Source organism: Hemibagrus wyckioides, linkage group LG08, assembly GCF_019097595.1.
Source record: "Hemibagrus wyckioides isolate EC202008001 linkage group LG08, SWU_Hwy_1.0, whole genome shotgun sequence".
Classification (NCBI taxonomy): domain Eukaryota; kingdom Metazoa; phylum Chordata; class Actinopteri; order Siluriformes; family Bagridae; genus Hemibagrus; species Hemibagrus wyckioides.
The window spans coordinates 4,824,611-4,845,633 of NC_080717.1; the positions used below are offsets into that span (position 1 = coordinate 4,824,611).

The 21,023-nt window shown below is 42.1% G+C and overlaps 1 protein-coding gene across 2 annotated transcripts in view; it reads left to right on the plus strand.

The window, feature by feature from the left end:
• Positions 1 to 1,908: 1,908 nt before the first annotated feature.
• Positions 1,909 to 21,023, plus strand: part of LOC131357673 (A disintegrin and metalloproteinase with thrombospondin motifs 2-like) — a 140,193-nt gene continuing 121,078 nt past the window's right edge. The window contains exons 1-3 of one of the 2 annotated variants that reach the window (XM_058396854.1): positions 1,909 to 2,242; positions 2,337 to 2,430; positions 3,518 to 3,894. In XM_058396854.1, coding sequence (XP_058252837.1) covers positions 2,349 to 2,430; positions 3,518 to 3,894 — 459 coding nt within the window. In that variant the 5' untranslated portion in view covers positions 1,909 to 2,242; positions 2,337 to 2,348. Of the gene's footprint in view, positions 2,431 to 3,517; positions 3,895 to 21,023 lie in introns of both variants that reach the window. The other variant, XM_058396855.1, reaches the window with a different exon arrangement.

Sequence of the window (21,023 nt, forward strand, 5' to 3'; positions counted from 1 at the left end):
CATATTGAACCCTATGGATTAGGAATGGGATGTCACTTAAGTTCATATGCGAGTCAAGGCAGGTGAGCGAATACTTTTGGCAATATAGTGTACTTTTGGCCGTATTATTTAGCTGCACTGATTTTGATTTGATTTGATTTGAATATATAACAGGATCTTTAGAAAAAACGACAGTAGAAGACGTCCTTCAAATAATTCTACTGATTTTCTTTTAGATACACAAAAAATCTTTTCAGGACACAAACTTTCCTGCTGAGTTTTTTGATATGATGCATTTTCCATTAAAATTTTTTTTTACTAATCATTTAAAATGTCTTATCATGTACAAAGTCCCTACCGTTGTTTGTTTTAAGCTGTATTTTTCCAATATGACTGAGTCACCTAACTTGCTTACTGTAAATAAGGTAAATCTGAATTGTAAATGCCAGATACATATTAATGCAGCATTTTCACCCATTCAAATTAAAGGTAACACAGAATGTAAAAACAACCTAACAGTATGATTTTTTTTTCCAAGAAAAGAAAAGACAAGTCTAGTTAATTGAACTAATTGCTTTTTATTTCATCTCATGATGACAGTTACAGCAAATTGTGAGATGTGTCTGTGTGTGTTTTCACAAATCATCCTGTATCTGTGTGGGATTCCTCTGACTTCTCAGTTTTCCACCAACCTCTCAAAAACCTGACTGGGAGGTGAAGTGCCACATCCAAATTTCTCCTTGAATGTGAGTGTGTAAATGTGTGTGTGTGTGTGTGTGTGTGTGCATGGTGCCCTGAAATGGACTGGAGTTCAACTGAGGTGTGTTTCTGCCTCATTCCCAGTGTTCCTATAGGATAGATTCTGGATCCAGCACATCCCTAACCAGGATCAGGTGCATGCTGTAAGTAAAGAATGAACAAACCCTTGGAATTTGGATTTTTTTAAATGATATTTTACATATATGCACGTGTCTGCCATTTTGGTTCTTCATATGCATCAAAGTCTATGATATGTACTACTACTATCCTCAGTAATGAAAGCATGTACATACACCAACCAGGCATAACAATATGACCATCTGCCTAATATTATGTTAGTCTCCCTTTTGCTGTTGAATTAGCCCTGACCCTTTCAAGCACTCTGTTTTGTGACACCTTTCTATCAGAACCAGCATTAACTTCTTCAGCAATTTGAGCAACAGTAGCTCGTCTGTTGGATCGGATCACACGGGTCAGCCTTCGCTCCCCACGTGCATCAATGAGCCTTGGCCGTCCATGACCCTGTCACCGGTTCACCAATGTTCCTTCCATGGACCACTTTTGATAGATACTGACCACTGCAGACCCACAAGAGCTGCAGTTTTGGAGATGCTCTGATCCAGTGGTCTAGCCATCACAATTTGGCCCTTCGTCAAACTCGCTCAAATCCTTACACTTGTCCATTTTTCCTGCTTCTAACACATCAACTTTGAGGACAAAATGTTCACTTGCTGCCTGATATATCCCACCCACTAACAGGTGCCATGATGAGGAGATCATCAGTTTTATTCACTTCACCTGGCAGTGGTCATAATGTTATGCCTGACCTGTGTAGGTTTACTTTTTTCAGTGAGAATCCCCTTATGTCCTTGAAATATGTCAATATGTCCTAGAAATGTTTTGCGTCCTGACCCTGCAATGATTCTGAAAACAAAACAAAAAAAAAATCTGAACTAAAGTCCATGCTATTGAAAGGTGAGATCACAGGGGGCGCTCTTGGTCTGGTTGAAGTTCTGCAAGAAGGAAGAAATGAAGTAAAAATGTCATGAAGAAAGTTTCTGCAGGTCCTGCAGATTTTCTCTTCAGTCCACACAAACACAAACATTTCCCTAAAGAAAACGAAGAGTCTTCTCCTGATTATTCCAGATAAATAAATCTGCCCTGGTTTAATTGTGTGCCACGGAGTCAAGGAATGAGAGTGCCATTACTTTTTTTTCCCTCAGCTGGATTAGATGAGTAGGATGGATTGGTTTGGGACGGGAGAGGAGAGGAAAAGAGAGTGAGGGTGTGAAGAGAGAGAGAGAGAAACAAAGTGCGACTTAGAAGGATACAGTTGGAAAGAAACAGAATGAGACAGACACTAGGAGAGAGTAAGGGAGAAAGTGAGAGAGAGAGAGAGAGAGAGAGAGAGAGAGAGAAAAGGGAGAGTGATAGAGACAGAGTGAGTGTGAGAGTGTGAGAGAGTGTGAGGTAGAGTCTCTCCTCGTCTCCGGTGCTGCGTGCAGTAAGTTGCGCTCTCTCTCTCTCTCTCTCTCTCTCTCTCCGCTGTAACTTTCCTCCTCCGGATCCTGAACTCCGTCTCTCTCCCACCTGCGCAGTTCGGAGCTGCCATGAATCCCGCCGCCGCGTTTCCGATCTTGATCTCCGCGCTGCTGCTGCCCGCCCACGGCCTCTACATCGCCAGTAGCCTAGGTACGCTCTTTATCCATCTACTCTTCGCACTTTTACATCCTCCTGGATGATCATGATGATAATGATGATGATGATGATGATGATAGCGGTGGTGATGATGGTGATAATGGTGATGATCTCTTGCACTGGGCGAGTCCTGTTCCAGCATGCATGCGGCGCATAAATTGCTTTACTTCTCCATGTAAACTTGCTCAGACATCGGTGCAAAAGGACTTTCCCCCACTCCTGCATGCTGTGTCATCACTATTGTCTGCTTCTCTGCTTGCACCGGGGCTCGTTTTTTTATGTTCCAGTTTAGCAGATTTGCGCGCATTGCGCTTTAATGCGCTCAGGTCTCCACATGGCACTGCGCACTGAGCGCTATGGAAATGAGTGTGCAGGGAAACGATCCTAACACAGACGCGTCAAAACAGGAGGATGTGTACAAGCTCTGATTTCTCTAAAAGCTCGTGTTTCTGTTTGTTTTCTGGAGCGATGCTGCGTGCGCGCGATCCGGGAGGTTGATAGAGAAATGATACTGGGAGATAAGCTGCACTTTTTTTTTTACTCATAGGTGTGGCTCCTCACCTCAGCGCTTCAGTATTCAGTGTCAGATCGGAGAAAGTGAGAATTACTCAAAGCACCGAAACCAGGCGTGCTGCAGTCGCGGGTTTTAATGTGCATGTGGAGCAGGTGGCTCGAGGCGGAAAGCCCGGGACACGTGGCAATGTTTGGAAACCGAGCAGTCAGAAAACATGAAAAGTGCTTTGACCTGAGGCTTGTCTAGGGCTTATTACTACTGCCAGTCAAACCTTTTATTATTATTGCTCATGTTACCTTTTTGTTTCTGAAAATGCACGCTCATAAGACACAATAATGCTCCAGGATTTTTTTTTATTAGAAATACTTTATTAGTAATCTAGATCAGTTGCATCAACCAGTAGCTGTCACTGCATAAATATAATGCATGCACACTGCAACGCACGCGCTCATTCTTCATCATGCGTTAATAAGACTTTCCTGTTATCATGAATATGCTGAAATAAAAAAAAAGTTCAAGCAGTGTGTGTGTGTGTGTGTCTGTGTGCTTGCGTGCGCGCGCTTGCAGATTCCCTGCAGCACGTGCTGGGGGACTATGGACTGGTGAGGCCCGTGCTGAGCGACGCGCACGGCCGCTTCTTGTCGCACGCGGTATCGGCAGGCGCAGCACGCGGGCAGTTCCGTAGGCGCTGGCGAAGAGAGGCGGAAACGGCCGACGAGCCGCGAGGAGACGGCGAGAGGCTCTACTACAACGTCACCGTCTTCGGCCGGGAGTTCCACCTGCGCCTGCACCCCAACACGCGCCTGGTGGCTCCCGGAGCCAAGATGGAGTGGCAGACGCCGGGCGGCACGCGCTCGAAGACGCTAAACACCGAATGCATGTACGTGGGCGACATCACGGACGTACAAGGAGCCTCGGTGGCCATCAGCAACTGCGACGGCCTGGTGAGTGCAGCAGAGGCCGGTCTGAACTGTGCAGTGTGATGGTTTTGTGATGTTATTGATATCCACCGCTGTTTACACATCAGCAGGATCAGCTGTCTTGTTAATTCTGTAACCCCAACACAACTCACATAGTGCTCCACCTCTAATTCCATATCTGACATAAACACTGAGCACAAAAACATAAACACTGACTGAACCAGGACTAGCACTACATCTCGACACCCAGTGATACAAACCCAGTGCATTATTTCCCCATGCAGAATGCCCCTAAGTGCTTTATTCCTCTTAAACCTCAACAATTTGCAACGTTTCATTTATCAACAAAATATCACATCTTTCAAGACATAAAGTCAGTTCCTGTTATCACGTCTAGCAGCTGTAACAGTAACACTTCCCACCTCAGCCTCTTTTATTCTCTTCAGTTCTTTTTGCCGTGAAATAAGCCAAAAAAAAACATCTTGCTACTGAGAAATTCCCCTATCCTGAAGAGCTTCCTATGTCAGAGCTATGAAACTCTATACATAGCTGCAGTTATTGGAAATTAATCGACATCTTCTGACCAATCAGAATTGAGAATTTAGTTAAAAGGTGGTAAGTTCAAATCTCAGGACTGCAATTAAACTCTATTTAACTGCTTATCTCTAACGATGTGCTAAATTATCCTGAAGCTTTTTCCAAAAGAACTTATTAGTGGCACATGTGCAACCTTCTTATGAACAGCAGACGTCCAAGCCACGGACCGAATCAATGATTTTAAGTGCTGACGGCCAATTAGACAGATTTACTCAAATCTTAAAGGGCAAAAGAAGCTACCGAGGAGGAAATGGAAATTTGAAAAAAAAAAAGAAAAAGAAAAGAAAGTTAGACAGCATATCCATGACTGACAAGTGTGTGCTGTAGAGATGAGAGATGTTCACAAGTCTAAGGCCCCATTTACACTTGACTTACAGTTTTTCCCAATTGGATCCACACTTTTCTCAAAAATACATCGGCAAATCTCATACACCCTATTCCCAAAACTGCAAACCGAGAAGGAGGACTTTATTTCTCACTACAAAACTCAAAGCCCTTTTAAACCCAGTCAGCACACATATACTCACATCCCACTGAGAAAGACAGTGTGTTGTAAAAGAGAGGCTTTTTTTTTTTGCCATGGGTTCTTTGGATGGTTTGCCTTCTAAAGCGCTTCTAATTGGGAGCTTTTATGAAAGGAAAACCATGTGGTGAAAGAGCTCTACATAAAAGTTTTAATGGTGGACAAGCTGAGAACCCTTTAGCGTGGTTTCTGGAACGGAGAAACAACACACGTATCGGCTGATTGGACTTTACAGACTAATCCACATTTGGAGTGGACGCAAAATATAAACATCTGATGAAATAATACGTTCTGAACCCTGTTTATTGAAATGTATATAAAGAGATTTACTCTAACACTGCGTTGTAATCACAGCCTCACAGTATCCAAGCAAAAACTTTGGAAAAACCACCATTTAGTCACATATGGAAATACACTCAAGAGCTTCAAGATCTTTTTTATTTTATCCTTTTGTGAAAATGTTTGTTCTCTATGTTCAACCCCACAGCGGAGATTATCCCAGTACTAAAATATTCCAAGTTGAACCGCTGTACAAATCTTTAACTATACTAACAACCCCTAAGGAACTTTGTGTGTGTGTCTGTGTGTGTGTGTCTGTGTGTGTGTAAATGAAGTCAGCTTTACCTACAGGCACAAACCGCCTACATGCGTATTCTCCGAACGGAAATGTTTAACTAAGCAAAACGTATTCCTGTCATCGTCTTTTTTCCCGGATTGATTACTTTTATTTGACATTTTTGGAAGGAGTCTCCAGTGTCAGCACTGTGTAACAGTCAAGTAAAGTCTTCTGGATGGAGTTTGTGCTTTGTAGTTTCTGGGTTGTGTAAGAATATAAGAAGCTGGTGAGGGGAAAATTTTACTGTTTAAAGGTGTGATAGTTGATTTATTTCAATTTCTGGCCTGCACAAATAATCTGGAGGATATGTAGAACATGATTATAATAAAAACAACAACAATAAATTAAGCCAAAAGTTTATTAAAGCTGACTTCTGGTCCAGATTGATGTTTGGATGCACCTTCTGTCAGTCATTTTATAGACATTCTATGGACCTATGATCCTGGAGGCGGAGCTTTGTGAAAATGGGCGGGAATTATTGAAATGTTAAATCTTAAAAAAAAAAAAATCTCATCTAAGGTATCTTTAACCACATTGTTGATTTAAGGCATGGAAAAAATGGATTTTTATGATCGACAAGCGATCAAACGTACTTAGCTTGATAAAAATTCCATTTTTTCTTAAGAACCTACAGGAATTATAGATTCAGTACAGTAGATTTCACAAAACCTGTCTGACACTCCATAATCTTCCTGATGTACATGTTCTTCTCCACAAAAACATTGAAGAAATCGTGTTACTACTGCTCACCATCACACTGTCATGGTTTCAGTAATAACACCATCAAGAAGAAGCTATTTTTATCATCCTTCCGGATATTTCTGTGTCTTTCTTCCCTTCTGCATCCGTCTTTCTTTCTTTCTTTCTTTCTTTCTTTCTTTCTTTCTTTCTTTCTTTCTTTCTTTCTTTCTTTCTTTCTTTCTTTCTTTCTTTCTTTCTTTCTTTCTTTCCTCTATAGTTTTTCAGTTTCAATAACAATGTGTAACTTTACACACCTGTGATATTAAGTGATGATTTCGCTGAAGGTGTTGCCGTCGCAGGCGTGATGTGTTTTTGTTCATTAGCACGCTGAGGTTTGATCGCTGTTTTTAAACGCGACAGGTGTGTTCGCCGCGAGAGCCGGGGTTCGTCCGCTGAGAGCGTGAAAAGTTTGGCGAAAGTCGTGTGTGTGCGGCAGATTTACACACACCGTTGATGCGACAGCAGTGAACAAACGGTGTTGGTAAATGCTGAGAAAAATAAGACTTGCCTTAGGATCAGGTAGAATGCGTTCACCTGTTTGTTTGAGGTTGTACTCATACTAGAGGATATGACATATGGTTTTTCCTTACAAAAAAAAGAAAAGAAAAGGATGGATTTGACCAGGAGTGTTCAGAATTATCCGGAAAGGGCATTGGTGGGTGCAGGCTTTTATTCCAACCAAGCAGAAGCCACACCTGAGTCTAATGGAAGCCAAGAACAACTGACTGAACAGGTGGAATAAGGTGTGGCTTCTACTTGGTTGGAATGAAAACCTGCACACCACACCTTTCCGGATAATTCTGGACACCCCTGGATTTGACGCTTTGGTTTTTTCTTATTCACATATTCAATCTTTCTTCAGTGCTTTATCCTGGTCAGGGTGATGGTGGATCTGGAGCACTAGGCTTTGTTGTAAAGGTTTGATCCAGATGTGACCTAAGTCATGGCAGGGCATCGTACGCACATCTTCACACCGAAGATGTGATTTGCCGGTCTACTTACCTGCCTGTTTTTGGGAGGTGCGGGAAATCCGGAGAACCGGGTGGAAATCAGAGGACCGCAGATTATAACATGGAAATCCACACAGAGCTCAAAGACCCTGGAGCTCAAGGTGGCAACAGTGATGATGATGATGATGATACATGACACCAGAGTTTGTCATAGACCAGTGTGTACATTCATCCAGTTATCAGGATCAACAGATTTTGAAGACAAAAATCCCCAAATTAAAACATTATATCGGTTCTGCTATTGGCCTGCTGAGACACTTTGCTGTGTCTGGATCTCTAAGACGGTCCATGAGTTGTAGCATGTATGTAGCATTGGTAAATTAATGTTTGGTTGACTTTTTATACAATATTATACTGCACTATTACACAGTTTTTTTTTTTACGATTTCTCTTTATATTTTTGATTCGACGTTATCTTACTGCTGGTGAAGAAGGTAGACCCGAGCTTGTAATGACATGACCTTTTGCTTTCCACTCTTGCGCTCTTTTTGCAAAGAACTCTGTCAGGAAAACCCCATGTGATGTTGTGTTGTCTTGTGTGATGTGTGTCTTCCTGCTATCCGTCAACTCGAACCCCTCAGGGTCATCCTGCATATAGAGCAGGATCTTTGAAGCTTCTTCCAGCCACAGCTCATGCTCTTTACACACGCCCAGATATTTCAGTCAGACTATTTTTATTTTCCGGCCAAAATATGGGCAAAGGAAACCGCGCTTTAAGAAACGAAACCTATAATTACGTGGCTGGACTCTTTGGTGTGGGACGGGTTATTTTCGCGAGTGTAGGAATGCTGAGCGTCTGAAAAAGCCGTTTTTATTGAGGACAACAGCTGGCTGTAACAGCTGCTGATAGAGAAAGCTATTGTTTTCCTCGAAGCAAAAGTAAATATGTTTTGCTGGTGGACTATTTATTATTTATTTAAAGGAAGTTTTTACCAAGAAGAGACGACAATCTGCGAGGAAGTAGTCACGCTTCTTAAAGATGGCTATATGTACAGGAAATGCCAAGTGCAGAAAAGCCAATGAGAGAAAGCGTTTTAATTAGTTTTCACTCTCCAGTTTGAGCTTTTTAACAAAGAACCATTTCCAATAGCAGACAGGTGGTAAAAAAAAAAAAGTAAACAAAATAAACAACGACAAGGGCACAATCTGCTCGCAAGGTATTTGTTGCTATGCAGTTTCAATGGCTGTGTATGAATTTTATTAACAGGGAAGCGGAAAGCCGCTGAGATCCTTTTTCCCACCAGGAACCAGAGCTAAACAGATTGCAGGTTTTGGAGTCGGGATCTTTTTCAGATAATCAGAGGTTTGGTTCAGTGATGATGGGGTGAATTACTTAAGCCAGAGAGGTGTTGTGTCCGTGTTGTAATGTTTTTGTCATGTTATGCTCCACAGTGGTGGTTAATATCAAGCTCATATGAAATAGACACTCAGGGCCAGTGTATAAGAATGTCTGTTTTTCCCTAGCCTACTAGGGGTAATATACACTATATTGCCAAAAGTTTTGGGACACCCCTCCAAATCATTGAATTCAGGTGTTGTTTTTCAGGGGTTGGGCTCGGCCCCTTAGTTCCAGTGAAAGGAACTCTTAATGCTTCAGCTTCATACCAAGACATTTGAACAATTTCATGCTCCCAGCTTTGTGGGAACAGTTTGGGGATGACCCCTTCCTGTTCCAACATGACTGCACACCAGTGCACAAAGGAAGGTCCATAAAGACATGGATGAGTGAGTTTGATGTGGAGGAACTTCACAGAGTCCTGACCTCAACCTGATAGAACACCTTTGGGATGAATTAGAGTGGAGACTGCGAGTCAAACATCTCATCCAACATCAGTGCCTGACCTCACAAATGCGCTTCTAGAGGAATGGTCAAAAATAAACACACTCCTAAACCTCGTGGAAAGCCTTCCCAGGAGAGTTAAAGCTGTTATAGCTGCAAAGGGTGGGCAAACTCCATATTACATTCATGTGCATGTAAAGGCAGATGTCCTAAAACTTTTGAGTATAGAGTATTCATTTCTGCTCTCTGAGATGCCCCAACTGCTTGTTCATAAGCATCTAAAATTTGAAGGTGTTATCTTCAACCACTAAAATTCTCGGTAAGGTTATAGAACAGAGGGAAAAACACATGTCTAAAACACACTGAAAGCCAACAGAGTCCTGACTCATTTTATTTCAGACTCGCAGACGGAAAATCAATCATTTCTTTATACAGATTGAAAATGTCAGATAAGTCGATTTCCGGTGTACTAACAGGTTTATATGGTACAAATTATCGTCTGTGGAGTTTCACACATTCTTCCTGTATCAGTATGGGTTCCACTGGAGTTCTCTCGTTTCCTCGAACCTTCTGGAAACGTATCGAAGGTTATTGTGGGATTGGCAAGTCTACATTTCATCTATGTGAATCTGTAAGCTCACTACAGCCCATGACATGCATCCCATATAAAATGCATTCTTGGGTCAAACCTAGTGTTCCTGGGATTGGCTCTGGATCCCCAAACCAGCTTCCAGAAGATAAATGAATGAATAGTGAAGGAATTATGAATAAATGTTGGATTAAGACACATAGACAAGCTCTTAAAGATCTCAGTTCCCAATGACAAAGAACCACATGCTCATCTTTGTGTTTGTTTCTCTTTTGCTCTATCATGGTCTTGAGCTCTTGTTGTGTATTAGATCTTGATTAGCTTGTAAGATCTACCCTGTTCTGTCCGTGAAACGTTGTGAAGTCTTATCAGATTTTGTTTTTTTCCCCAAGCCTTTGTTTCTCCTGATACTTCAGTGTACTTCCTAGTTTTTCCCTGTTTATATGAAATAAACAGATTGTGATTATTGGACTCTTTTATGTTGAGTCTCGGTGCCTGTGTATTGACGCACGCTTGGATCCATGATTTATGATTTCCGGGGCTACCTGCAATAAACACAACACTGAGTTTAAACTTGTTTTCTTCAACCGCACATAAAGGATGGATGTACTGAAGTTTGGCCGGTGAAAATTTTTCAAAAACCTAAAAGCACTTGGTCAAAAAACAGATTTTTGAAAGGAAAATCTTCTGTGATGTGATTACATTCTACCTTCTCATTTAAAGTTCCAAGCCTCAGGTTTATTGTCATGTTCCAGTGAAATTCCTGTGCTAAAATTCTGCACTGCTATACTTACAGTCACAATGCAAATGCAATAAGAATAGAATAGAAAACTCTACACAATGCATGCATTCATTGGATGTTGCTTGGGTAAAAAGCATCTCTATAGTGAATAAATGTGACTATAGATATTTTTAAACCATACATCCTAGTGGTCCAGCAGAATCCCAGGCAGAATTGCCGTGGTCGGGAGCTAGCCCAGCCACTGAAGTGTTAACTCTCAGTATCCAAGCCTGGATAAAATGGCAGAGTTGCATCAGGAAGGGCATCTCGTGTAAAACCTGTGGCAAATCAAATATGCGGACCAAACGATCTGCTGTGCCGACTCCTGAACAAGGACCACCTGAAAGAACAACAACAACATACAGTATACACCTCCAGTATGATTCCATCTTTGGTGCCATGAGCTAACACACCTAGCAGCACCACATGACCCAGTAGACTACACCTCAAGGCTTTCTGCACTCACTCCATGAAGCACCATCTTTTTCTGACAGATGGAAAGAGCATTATCTGGACAGCAATGACTGTGCATGAGAACCCTGGAAAGATTGGCTATTTGGTTAGCATTTGTCCTGTTTGTCTTGAAAGGATTGTTTAGACTCATATGTTGGTTCAGAAGCTTTTTCCATTTTTCTATTATAATCTGCGCTGATGTTTTCATTGAGCGCATGTTTCTACAGGAAACGCTTCCAAATCAGACTCATTGGAATATTAAAGTGTAAATGAGCTCATTTTATGTCTGAATTTCCTCGGTCAGTTGGTGAGATCTGATCTGAGATCTGTTAGCTGACTGTACAAGCTTAGAACCTAGTGTTCAAAGGGGGTGTATTAGTGGACTGTTCACACTATGCAGAAACTTATCTTCCATTTCTCGGTTTTCGTTTTACATGGAAGTAGAAAATCATTAAAAATCTGTTCTATACAGGTATTTGATCTCGAGTTAGGGTTGCTATCTCTGGAGTTTCGCATGTTCATCTTCTCCATGTCCCTGTGGGCTTCCTGTAGGTTCTCTCGGTTTCTTCCACCCTTCTAAAACATCGGAATAGCTACGGTAAATTGCCCTGTCAAATCGCTATGTCTGACATGCATGCAGATTAAATCTAGTTTCCGATCAAGCGTGACCCTATTGTGCCATGACATCATTCTATTTTCAGGTTTTTTTTTTGTTGTTTAGCTAAAAAATGTCTTATTCTGTGGTCTTGTTTAACGGTATAGTCCTTAAACTGAAACACACAGAAGATTCTGCAGAGCACAGAGATCCCCAGGGCGACTTGGCTGGTAATATTGCCAGAATAATGAAGATATTAGAGACACAGAGACAGCGCTCAGTGTATCTGTCAGCAAGAGAGTTGCAAAAAAACAGAACCAAGGTGGTGACAGTGAGCAGGAAGGGATGAGAGACTTGTTCATAATGAACGGTTGTCGCTGCCCTGTTTGTTTCGGTACACAAGCAAGCCAGCACTCGGCCTTTCCCCAAGAGGTGTTGCTCTTTTAGGAGTAGCCGAAGGCCTGGTCCTTTCACACACTTTGCCGCCCTGTGCAATTATATCCTCACCTCCACTGCTCTCACAGGGTGGATCGTGTTCCTGTGTCACCGGTGAACCCTTTTGTCCGTTGGCCTCAATCACAGCACCACCGTATTGTTGTTGCACAACTGAGGTTTTAGAGAGTACCACTAGCTAGTAGAGAACTGTGTCAGTTTGGAAGTGTGAAGAGGTTAAACAGTCAGATGAGACACAACTGTTTCGGGTTATTCGCTCATCAGTAAGCAATGTACCTTATGTTATGGGGGACAGGAGGGGATTGTGGAAGCGATGAAGTGCCTGTCAGCATGCATTTAGAGTGTCTTGTGTGGCTTCTTTGCATTCCAGTTACAAGGATGAGAGCTTCTGGAAACTCCCTAGATGCCATCAATCACCATGAAGAGGGTTGAGAGATGATAGGTTGTCAACTAGAAGGTCCAGCTAGTGTCCACGCCTGCCCTCTTTCTCCTAGCCTGAGAGGATTAGTGTAGCTAAATGTCGGTCACGTATCGACTAAAACCAGCTTCAGATATCGCGTATTAGCCGTAAGGAGTATGTATGAGCATGCGCTCCCAGTGGGTCTTATTGACACGGCTGGGAGGTATATTTTCGGTGGAACTACAGGTGCTTATAGTAAGAGACTTCGCCTTTGTGTGTCTAACCATTGCAGTGAGTCAGACTGAGCCCGGCTCAAGTATCATTACCTTTGAGTGTGGTTATTATATCAATTTTGTACTGAGCGGTTGTTAACTGACCTCCTTCGGTGCTATTTGTGCCAACCAGTCAGCATTGGGGCTTGAATGAACGTACGATTGCGCTATCATTACAGACTCCACCCGTCAGCGTGGCCCTCAAACCCACAATTACTCAATCAAGGGCCTATTATCAACCAGTCAGTGATGCAGCGAATGCCACGCTCCAGACCTGTAATTACCGACTCTTACTCACAGCAATTCAGCAGCGATTACCCAGGCTGCACCGTACTCATGACACAGTGGTCTGAGCCAGCAGGGTTTTCACTAGCAGAGGAAAATACTCCGTTCAGAAAAACGCTGATGCAATTGGAAACACCTAGGAATGTGGTTAGGAATCAATGCCATTTTGGTTGCTTAATGAGATAATCCAAAACTCAAAAGACACCAGTTCTCACCAATTTGACACAACGTCCATTGTTATAAGCTCTTGTCAGAAATCACACTCTTGTTGAGCTTACCTGAATTATGTTACTAAGGCGTTGGAAGCTGTTCCCGTTCTACCATTTCAGCATCACCATGAGGAAGCTACAAACTCTTTAAACACTTTGGTAATACTTGGTTAATACCTATGTACACTGACATAACTAAACTCCCCATGCAACCCCATGGAAAACAGTTGGCTGTCAGTCCAGGCTTGTATCTCCTGGGGTTCCACAGGGACGTATTAACAGATTATTCACATTCCCCAGACCGTCTTTGACCGTTTTGCTTTAGAGTTCTCTCATTAATTCCTCTTAACTGTGCTCCGGCATTCTGTATAGAATCAGATGTATTGACCTGGTCACAAAGATATGGGTGATATACATACCGTATGTCTTTATTATGGCTATTCCATTTTAAGAAAATAAATTAATAAGCAGGATTCTGAGCTGATTGTGCTGCTCTGAAACTGTGCTACTAATCAAGGGTGCTGGTTTATCTCCTCAGAGTTGAGAATATCACTCCATAGCACCCTGGTGAGGTGTGATATGATGGCTTCTAGACTCTTCTGTTAAACACAACACTATATTTTCAGCTTAATATGGCTTCATTAGCCTTGTGTAAGCCTATTACTATTTCAGCCTAGATTTATATTTAAGAATCAGGTCAACTGACTGTTATGCTACTTTTTTTTTACTAGCGTTATACAGCAGATTCCTTTTGTTATTATAGCTTTCAGATTGATTCTAACTTAGGAAAGAACTACAGACTTCATTTAACATACAATGAACTAGAAAGAACTTGAAATCTTATGGTGTGTGAACATTAGCTAACACTATCAGGGCATCTAATACATAAACCTCAGCAGGAGGAGTTCATTGCTAGCAGCATATGGCAGCAATCAACATAAACAGAATTCGATAAAATGTTCCACGATGCCCCTGATTGCTTAATACTAAGTAGGTTACTCGTTTACCCACTATCATTATCATGGACTGCTGTTGCTGTGATTAGTTTTGTGCTCAATTCTCCATTATTGAACGTCTAATAACTTCAACAGTAAAGACTTCATGTTAAAATTGTAATGAATTGTAATTGTAATGAATGAGATACCTTTTTACTTAAAAGTATCTGGTTACACAATTTTACTGTATAGTGTATAGTTATAGAAGGGAAATTATTTACAATCGCAGTATGTAGTGTCACCCAGATGAGGATCGATTCCCTTTTAAGGCTGGTTTCTTCCTCGTATTGTCTTAGGGAGTGTGTGCCATGGGGTAAAGCTTGGTCGTGACACGGGTTATGAAACGGTCATGACTGTGTGAGGAAATTCTGTCAAATAGGCAGCCTTGCTTTTCCAAATATTTTAGCATCTCTTTCATTCTTTTAGTGCGCTTTTATATATATATATATATATATATATATATATATATATATATATATATGTAAAAGTCTATATCTATATATCTAAATCTATCTATATCTCAATATGCAATGTATATACATTTCTCCCCCATGTGACTCCACTTCTTCCACCCTGTAGCGTATATCATGGGCTAAATCAAAGGTCTTGTCATGGCCGAGGCTCTCCGAGGTCATTCTTTCAGAGGAAGCAGACGCAGTTAGCCAAGCTAGCCTTCAGATATGCTGCCTAAGTGGAAAATCCTACATTTGCCCCAGCTGAGGTTCATAATTGTTACAGCACAGGCAGGAGAAATTAAATTTAACAGAGTGTGGAGGTGTTAGACCCTCATGTCTGCTGTGTAACTCATGCTCAGGGAGGCTTGTAGTCTACCAGATGTATTGCTAACACAGAGCTACAGGGCATAGACAGAAAGGCTGGCCAGGATACTAAATAACAACAGAGATCAAGTAGGTGGAAAATGTAAAGAGGTTGAGCAGCCATCTTGTGTTTCATACATACACACATATATATGTATGTATGATATGATTTTTGACAAACAATGCAAAGCAAAGTCAGCACCTTCCACCAAACAAATAATTGGCTTTTCTAAAACGAGGGCAATCTGTAGTTTATAAAAAAAAGTGACTTTGCATCAGATGTAATGGTTGAAATGTGGCTGCATCAAAGGTATGGCACTGAGATGGATTTGTTATTGTGAGCTTCATCCTGAACCTGAAGCTCGCTGTGTTTGCATCTGAGGCAGATGAGTGAGTTTGAACACAGAGAAGCAGTGAAGAGGTCAAAGATCCTGCTGAGACACAAGCTGTTACGGCTGCTACATTACTTGCAACAGCATCAAATTAAGGATTTGGTGGAAACAAAAAAACACCAGAGCTAGGATGATCCAAACCTCAGTGTTATTACAGCTTGTGCTGATGAGATGAGTTGGACTGAATTCATGTAGAAATCACCAAAACTGGCGTTCACATCAGGATGGCATTCATTTGTTTGACAGTCTACTAGCAGGCATTAGTCCAAAGTAATTGGATGTACTGTCATGAGGAAATGAGACAGTCCTGTAGCGGTTCGAGCTGACGGAAATTTTCCGCATGTGCATCTCTGCGCCTCAGGCGAAGGGTCGCTGCCCTGACATTTACCACCAGCACTGATCAATGTCTAGCAACTGATGGAGGAAAAAAGAGAACGTTAGATCAAGGCTAAAGCAGAAGTCAATCCACTTCACTTCTCCTCCTCCTACATCATACACCACCGTTAATATATCTGACACACCAAGATTGCAAATCTCCTAACGCTACCAATCATATGGAAGGCTGTCAATCGTGTAGCTTTTCTTCCATATTTTTTTTCCACAGCAGATGCAACAAAACCACTCTCTTCAAAATCGATTCCCACCCTCATGAGAAGCCTTAGAAAATTTTCAGCGTTCTGTAATCCTGTTCGTATTAATAGATGCCCCGCTTCTCGGCTTGTTTTTGTTGCTTGCTAACCATTAGCTCGTACTTGACCCTGCTCGCATTGATGGATCCGACGCCGGCGTGAGGTTCCGCTGTGGAGATTGCGAGATGGCAGGAGGTAATCCAGTTAAGGAGGTTAACTAGGAGAAATGGGCTGTCTTGCCACACTGTTTTTGCTGCAGCCGCAGCTGTGATGTATCACGGCAATTCAGCGCTACAGAGGCAGCGCATTACGGAGTGGCACCAGCAGGGCTCATCACAAGCCAGAAAGCACCGAGCTGCAGCACTAACGGCCAAAGTCGCCCTTTTCGTCATCCTGGCACCAAAAAAATCCTCCTATCCCCCCCCCCCCCTCGCTTAAATTACAACTAAACATCTCCTTCTGTGTGGGATTACAGTTTAAGTGCCCTTCTGCTGTCTGAAATAATAGATTAAATGCCCTTTAGTCCAGACCTTGTCTTTTTACTGGCACCAATCAGAGATGATTTCATTTCCGGATCTGCACAAGGTGGAAAACTGCACCCGCTGGCTGGAACTCTGGAAGCTACGGCAACTGGATATGTTGCCAATCCCGGATACAAGCTCTGGTATTTTCCCCAGACAGAATGCTGTAACCTTTTATCCTGTTTCGTGTCTAAGGAAACACCAAATATATTACATTTGCGGAAGGATAACTTGCACTACAGGCCATGTTTTAGGGCAGAACATCACCTTGGCCTTGCGCTTGCTCCTTGAAAAGCTTCCGTAACTTTGAGCTCCACGTAAATATAGACTTCCTGTAAAGTAGTAACCTTTTTTCAACTAGAAAAGTCAATTTTTTTTACTGAAAGCTCTTTATCTGACATCCGACTTTGTTAGTTTCTCTCATTTGTATATTTAGCATCAAGTATTTTATCCGCTCTATTACTTGCTTGGACAAAACGCTATTATAAGGTCCTTTGTGTATCTTTGCATCCTCGCATCTTTGTAAATATTCCATCTGTCCTTCAAGGCCTGAGATTAGGTTTAATACGGGATTATTTTAGTTCCTTTAGTTCATAAAGTCTTTGCATTGTGTGTACATGTGCAGTTTATTGTCTATAGAAGTGCACGTCTCGTTGCTTGTGTGTTTCCATGGAATCTCAGGCTCCTGAAAGGAACCCCCTCTCGATGGTTGCTTTGATGATGCTATTGAAATTCTACAAGCTATATCAGGTAGCCTGTGTAGGTATGCGAGTGTTTGGGTTTTAGGGAAAAAGAGAGACTGAGTAATTAGGGGTTGTATTGATGTTTATGTGTATGCTCTTGCGTGTAGAAAAGAAGAACCCGTTTTTTTTAATTTGCCAGCATTTGTGTGTCTGCCTGCAAATGTGCACTCATGAGGTTTGCCCCAGGGGATCCTTCCTGGCGGGAGTCAGTGTTAACGTCACCTGTGTTGATTTATTACAGTAATTGTGCTTCATCAACGTTAATACAGAATGGCATCGCAGTAACAGGCATCAGCAATTCTCTTCTAAACTGCCGGCAGTGGGATAATCAATGAACAGTCAATAGCGAAACACCGGGCACGGTTTCAACTACTCATCTCCAGGAAATGAAGCATTTAATCTCACTCCGTTCTTATGATCGAGCACATTACTCTACAACATTTATGGATAAATCTGATACCGAAATAGCAATTACACCCATTTCTCATCATGTGTACCGATTCGGTCTCATTAGCGCTGCTCAGAGAACTCCCGATGGAGAATCGGGCTATAGCGTGGCAACGAGAGAAAACTATCCCGTGAAGCACGATGAAATATACACTAGATTCTCTAAAGAAACCCAAAAAACCAAACAGATGGCTTCTAAACTTCTGATGCAGCATCGGAGCATGGGTCAGTGCTTCACCACGCTTGCAGGAGAACACTAAATGCCACAGTGCTGTGTGCGTGTCGTATGATTGAGCACTCGCTGCCTTGCTTCCTGTCACTTTTATAAAAGTGTGACATTTTAAAAACAGCTCTCGCAATGAGTTTGCTTCTGTCATCTGTCCTATTCGACTGTCTTCTAGATGATCTCGTGACAGCCTAGTCTCCTCGCAAGTCAGACTCCTAGCATTTTGCTAGTTTGCTGCTTTCTCGGCGTGATCCGTTCGGGAAATGATGATGAACTCGGTGAATTGACAGCGGCAGCCATTTGTTATGTCGCTTCAAACTGATAAAAAGCATTTTCTTCAAAGCGCCCTCAGAAGCATTTTTACGTCTGAGGGAACAACCGATGGATGTTTTGCTTCTGTGATACTTTTTAATGCTGAATGAAAAATTTCCTTTGCTTGTCGGAGCCCTGAAACGGGTACAAAAGATGTGAGAAATCAAGTGGGCGGAGCTTCTGAGGCTGAAATGAACGATGTCCTGATTACTTTTGCATAAATCTCTCGTTTTGAGACGTTTCTATAGTAACCACTTCCACGAAACTTGTATGGTGGACGCTCCACATTAATTAATTCATTCAAAAAGTCACATCTTTGTAGGAGTCTCCAGTGTCAGCACTTTAAATTATCCCACAGGTTTTTTTTTAGGACAGAAGAGTTCTGGTTTCAGGGTAACATGGAAAGCTGATGCGGTTAGAAAAGCACAGTGAAATTCTTTCTTTGCATATCCCAATTATGCAATGGTCAGAGTGCATGGTCAGCCATGATACAGCACCCCTGGGTCAGTGAGGGTTAAGGGCCTTGCTCAGTGGCCCAACAGTGGCAGCTTGGCAGTGCTGAGGCTTGAACCCTGATCCTCTGATCGACAGCTTGAGCCACCAGAGATTATAGTTGCTGTAACATAAGTGACAAGAGGAACTAGTTTCTAGAAGGTTCCACAATATTAAATGTATCTATGTAGCTATAAATGGATAAAAAGCTTTTTTATGAAAGAAATCAAATACTTTGTAAATGTTTTTGTGTTTATTTTTTTACTGAGATATAGTTCCATCTAAAGGAAGGCACGTAGTGAAATTCTCAAGTGTTTAAGGCTCTGGGTTTTTGACCAGAAGGTCCAAGGCCTGTTCCAGGTTTGTTGTATCATCGCTGCCCCTTCGCTCTGACCCCAGCTTCCTCAGCTGGGATATGTGAAGAAAAGAATTCCACTGCACTGTAATGTATGTGTGGCGATAATAAAGGCTTCTTCTAGAAAAGCTGATGCAGGTTAGTGAGGGATGAAAAGTTTATAGCTGCCATAATATGAGTGATAAGAGGAACTCATTTCTAGAAGGTTCTGCAATATTAAATGTATCGATGTAGCTATAAATGGATAAAAAGTATGATGTGGTGTATTTGCTTTTTTATGAGAGAAATTAAATACATGTCCTGTTAATGCGGTAAGACTAGCTCAGCTTTGTGTCTTGATACACAAGATAAAGGAAATCAGCTGAAAGCACGTCGAGAAATGCTCCCGATCCCTCAGCCCTTGACATGAAAGAATTCTCAGCCGAGTGATGAGAGGACGAGTTGTGCCACTCCCCCTCCGGCCATCCCCCGGCACCCGACACCCGGCTGCCTCAAACACCTCAGCCGTGTGACACTAGTATCATCACCTCTTTAGCTCCTTTCTCTCCCAGCTGCAGAAGGGACAGCACAGGAGACACCGAGACGAATAAATTAAGACGTTGCCTAGCCAACGGGCAGGAGGGACTACTTTAGTATCCTGCTCTGGATATCAATGCATAAGGCTACACACTTAATTAGAAATTAATAGCAAACCACAATTGATGCGGTTCGTGGAGCAGCTAGGAGACAGCAGGTGGAGTTGCGTTAAGCGTTTTCCAAGAATAAAGAACGTCTCTGATTTCTTAGCCTAAACTGGGGATGCTTTATCCAAGGGTGCAGTGACAGCTCGCACTGAAAATGAGCTTCCTTTCCTTTTTGCACACTTACTCACTGACACACACACACACTGGTTCTCGCTCTTGTCTCCCTGTCACTGCTGGAGCAGGGCCCAGTACACCAGGCAGGGTGCTACACGGCCTATTTGCATTGACATATTGACACCCTTGTCAGGATTTATAAGTACAGCAAGGCAGAGCCTGGCAGAGAGAGAGAGAAAGAGAGAGAGAGAGAGAGAGAGAGAGAGATCAGGAGAGACATCCTATCCCAGGAGGGACTGTCTCTATCATCTCCTTTTTTTTTTAAACAAGATTCCTTTATTCACACTCCATAGGTCACACTAACTGACCCCAAAAATGACCAGTTTGCTAATCAACACACTGTCTGATAACCGGATCAGTCTGATAAACTAATTTGAACAGGAAGAATTTGACGTTTATACAGTGCTCCGTTCCCCAAGCCCAAGCTTCTCCTCACTCATTCTATTGCATCCGGACTAAATTGGACACAATCAAATATCCGACTGAAAGAAACTTTGTTAATTGTTAATTATTTTCTCTCCCCGCCGGATTGGCTTACTGCCTCTTGTTCTTTTTTTTCCCTGCCATTTGTCACGGGGGCTGACAGTTGTTATGGATATGTCCCTGGGTGGATTTGGAGAGGCAGTCTGGCGTGCTACGTCGAAGCTGGCCGCAGTGCTGTGGACTCAGGGGGGCCGTTCGGTTCTGATGTAGAGACAGCTTTGGAATGGGCAGTGAAGCTGATGAATTTTAATTGAAGGATGAATGATTTTACAGATCGCAGTAATAGATTGATAAAGAGCTAGATAGATTGATAAAAATGCTAAGAATTATCAGCAATTATTAGTTATTCATGTTTCTATTTATCTTAATATTTATATAGAGACTATTGCTTTAGCATGAATCTACATAAGCAACAGATATATTTTACTAGGGGTAAAAATCGCTCAAAATGCCGATTCTGTTTTTTGGTGAGAATGAGAATTGCTCAGGATGTCAATTCTGATCTATACTGAGGATACGAATAATAAAATAGTGATCCTAGTCAATATTTAGAATGAGAATCTCTTAAAATGCTGATCT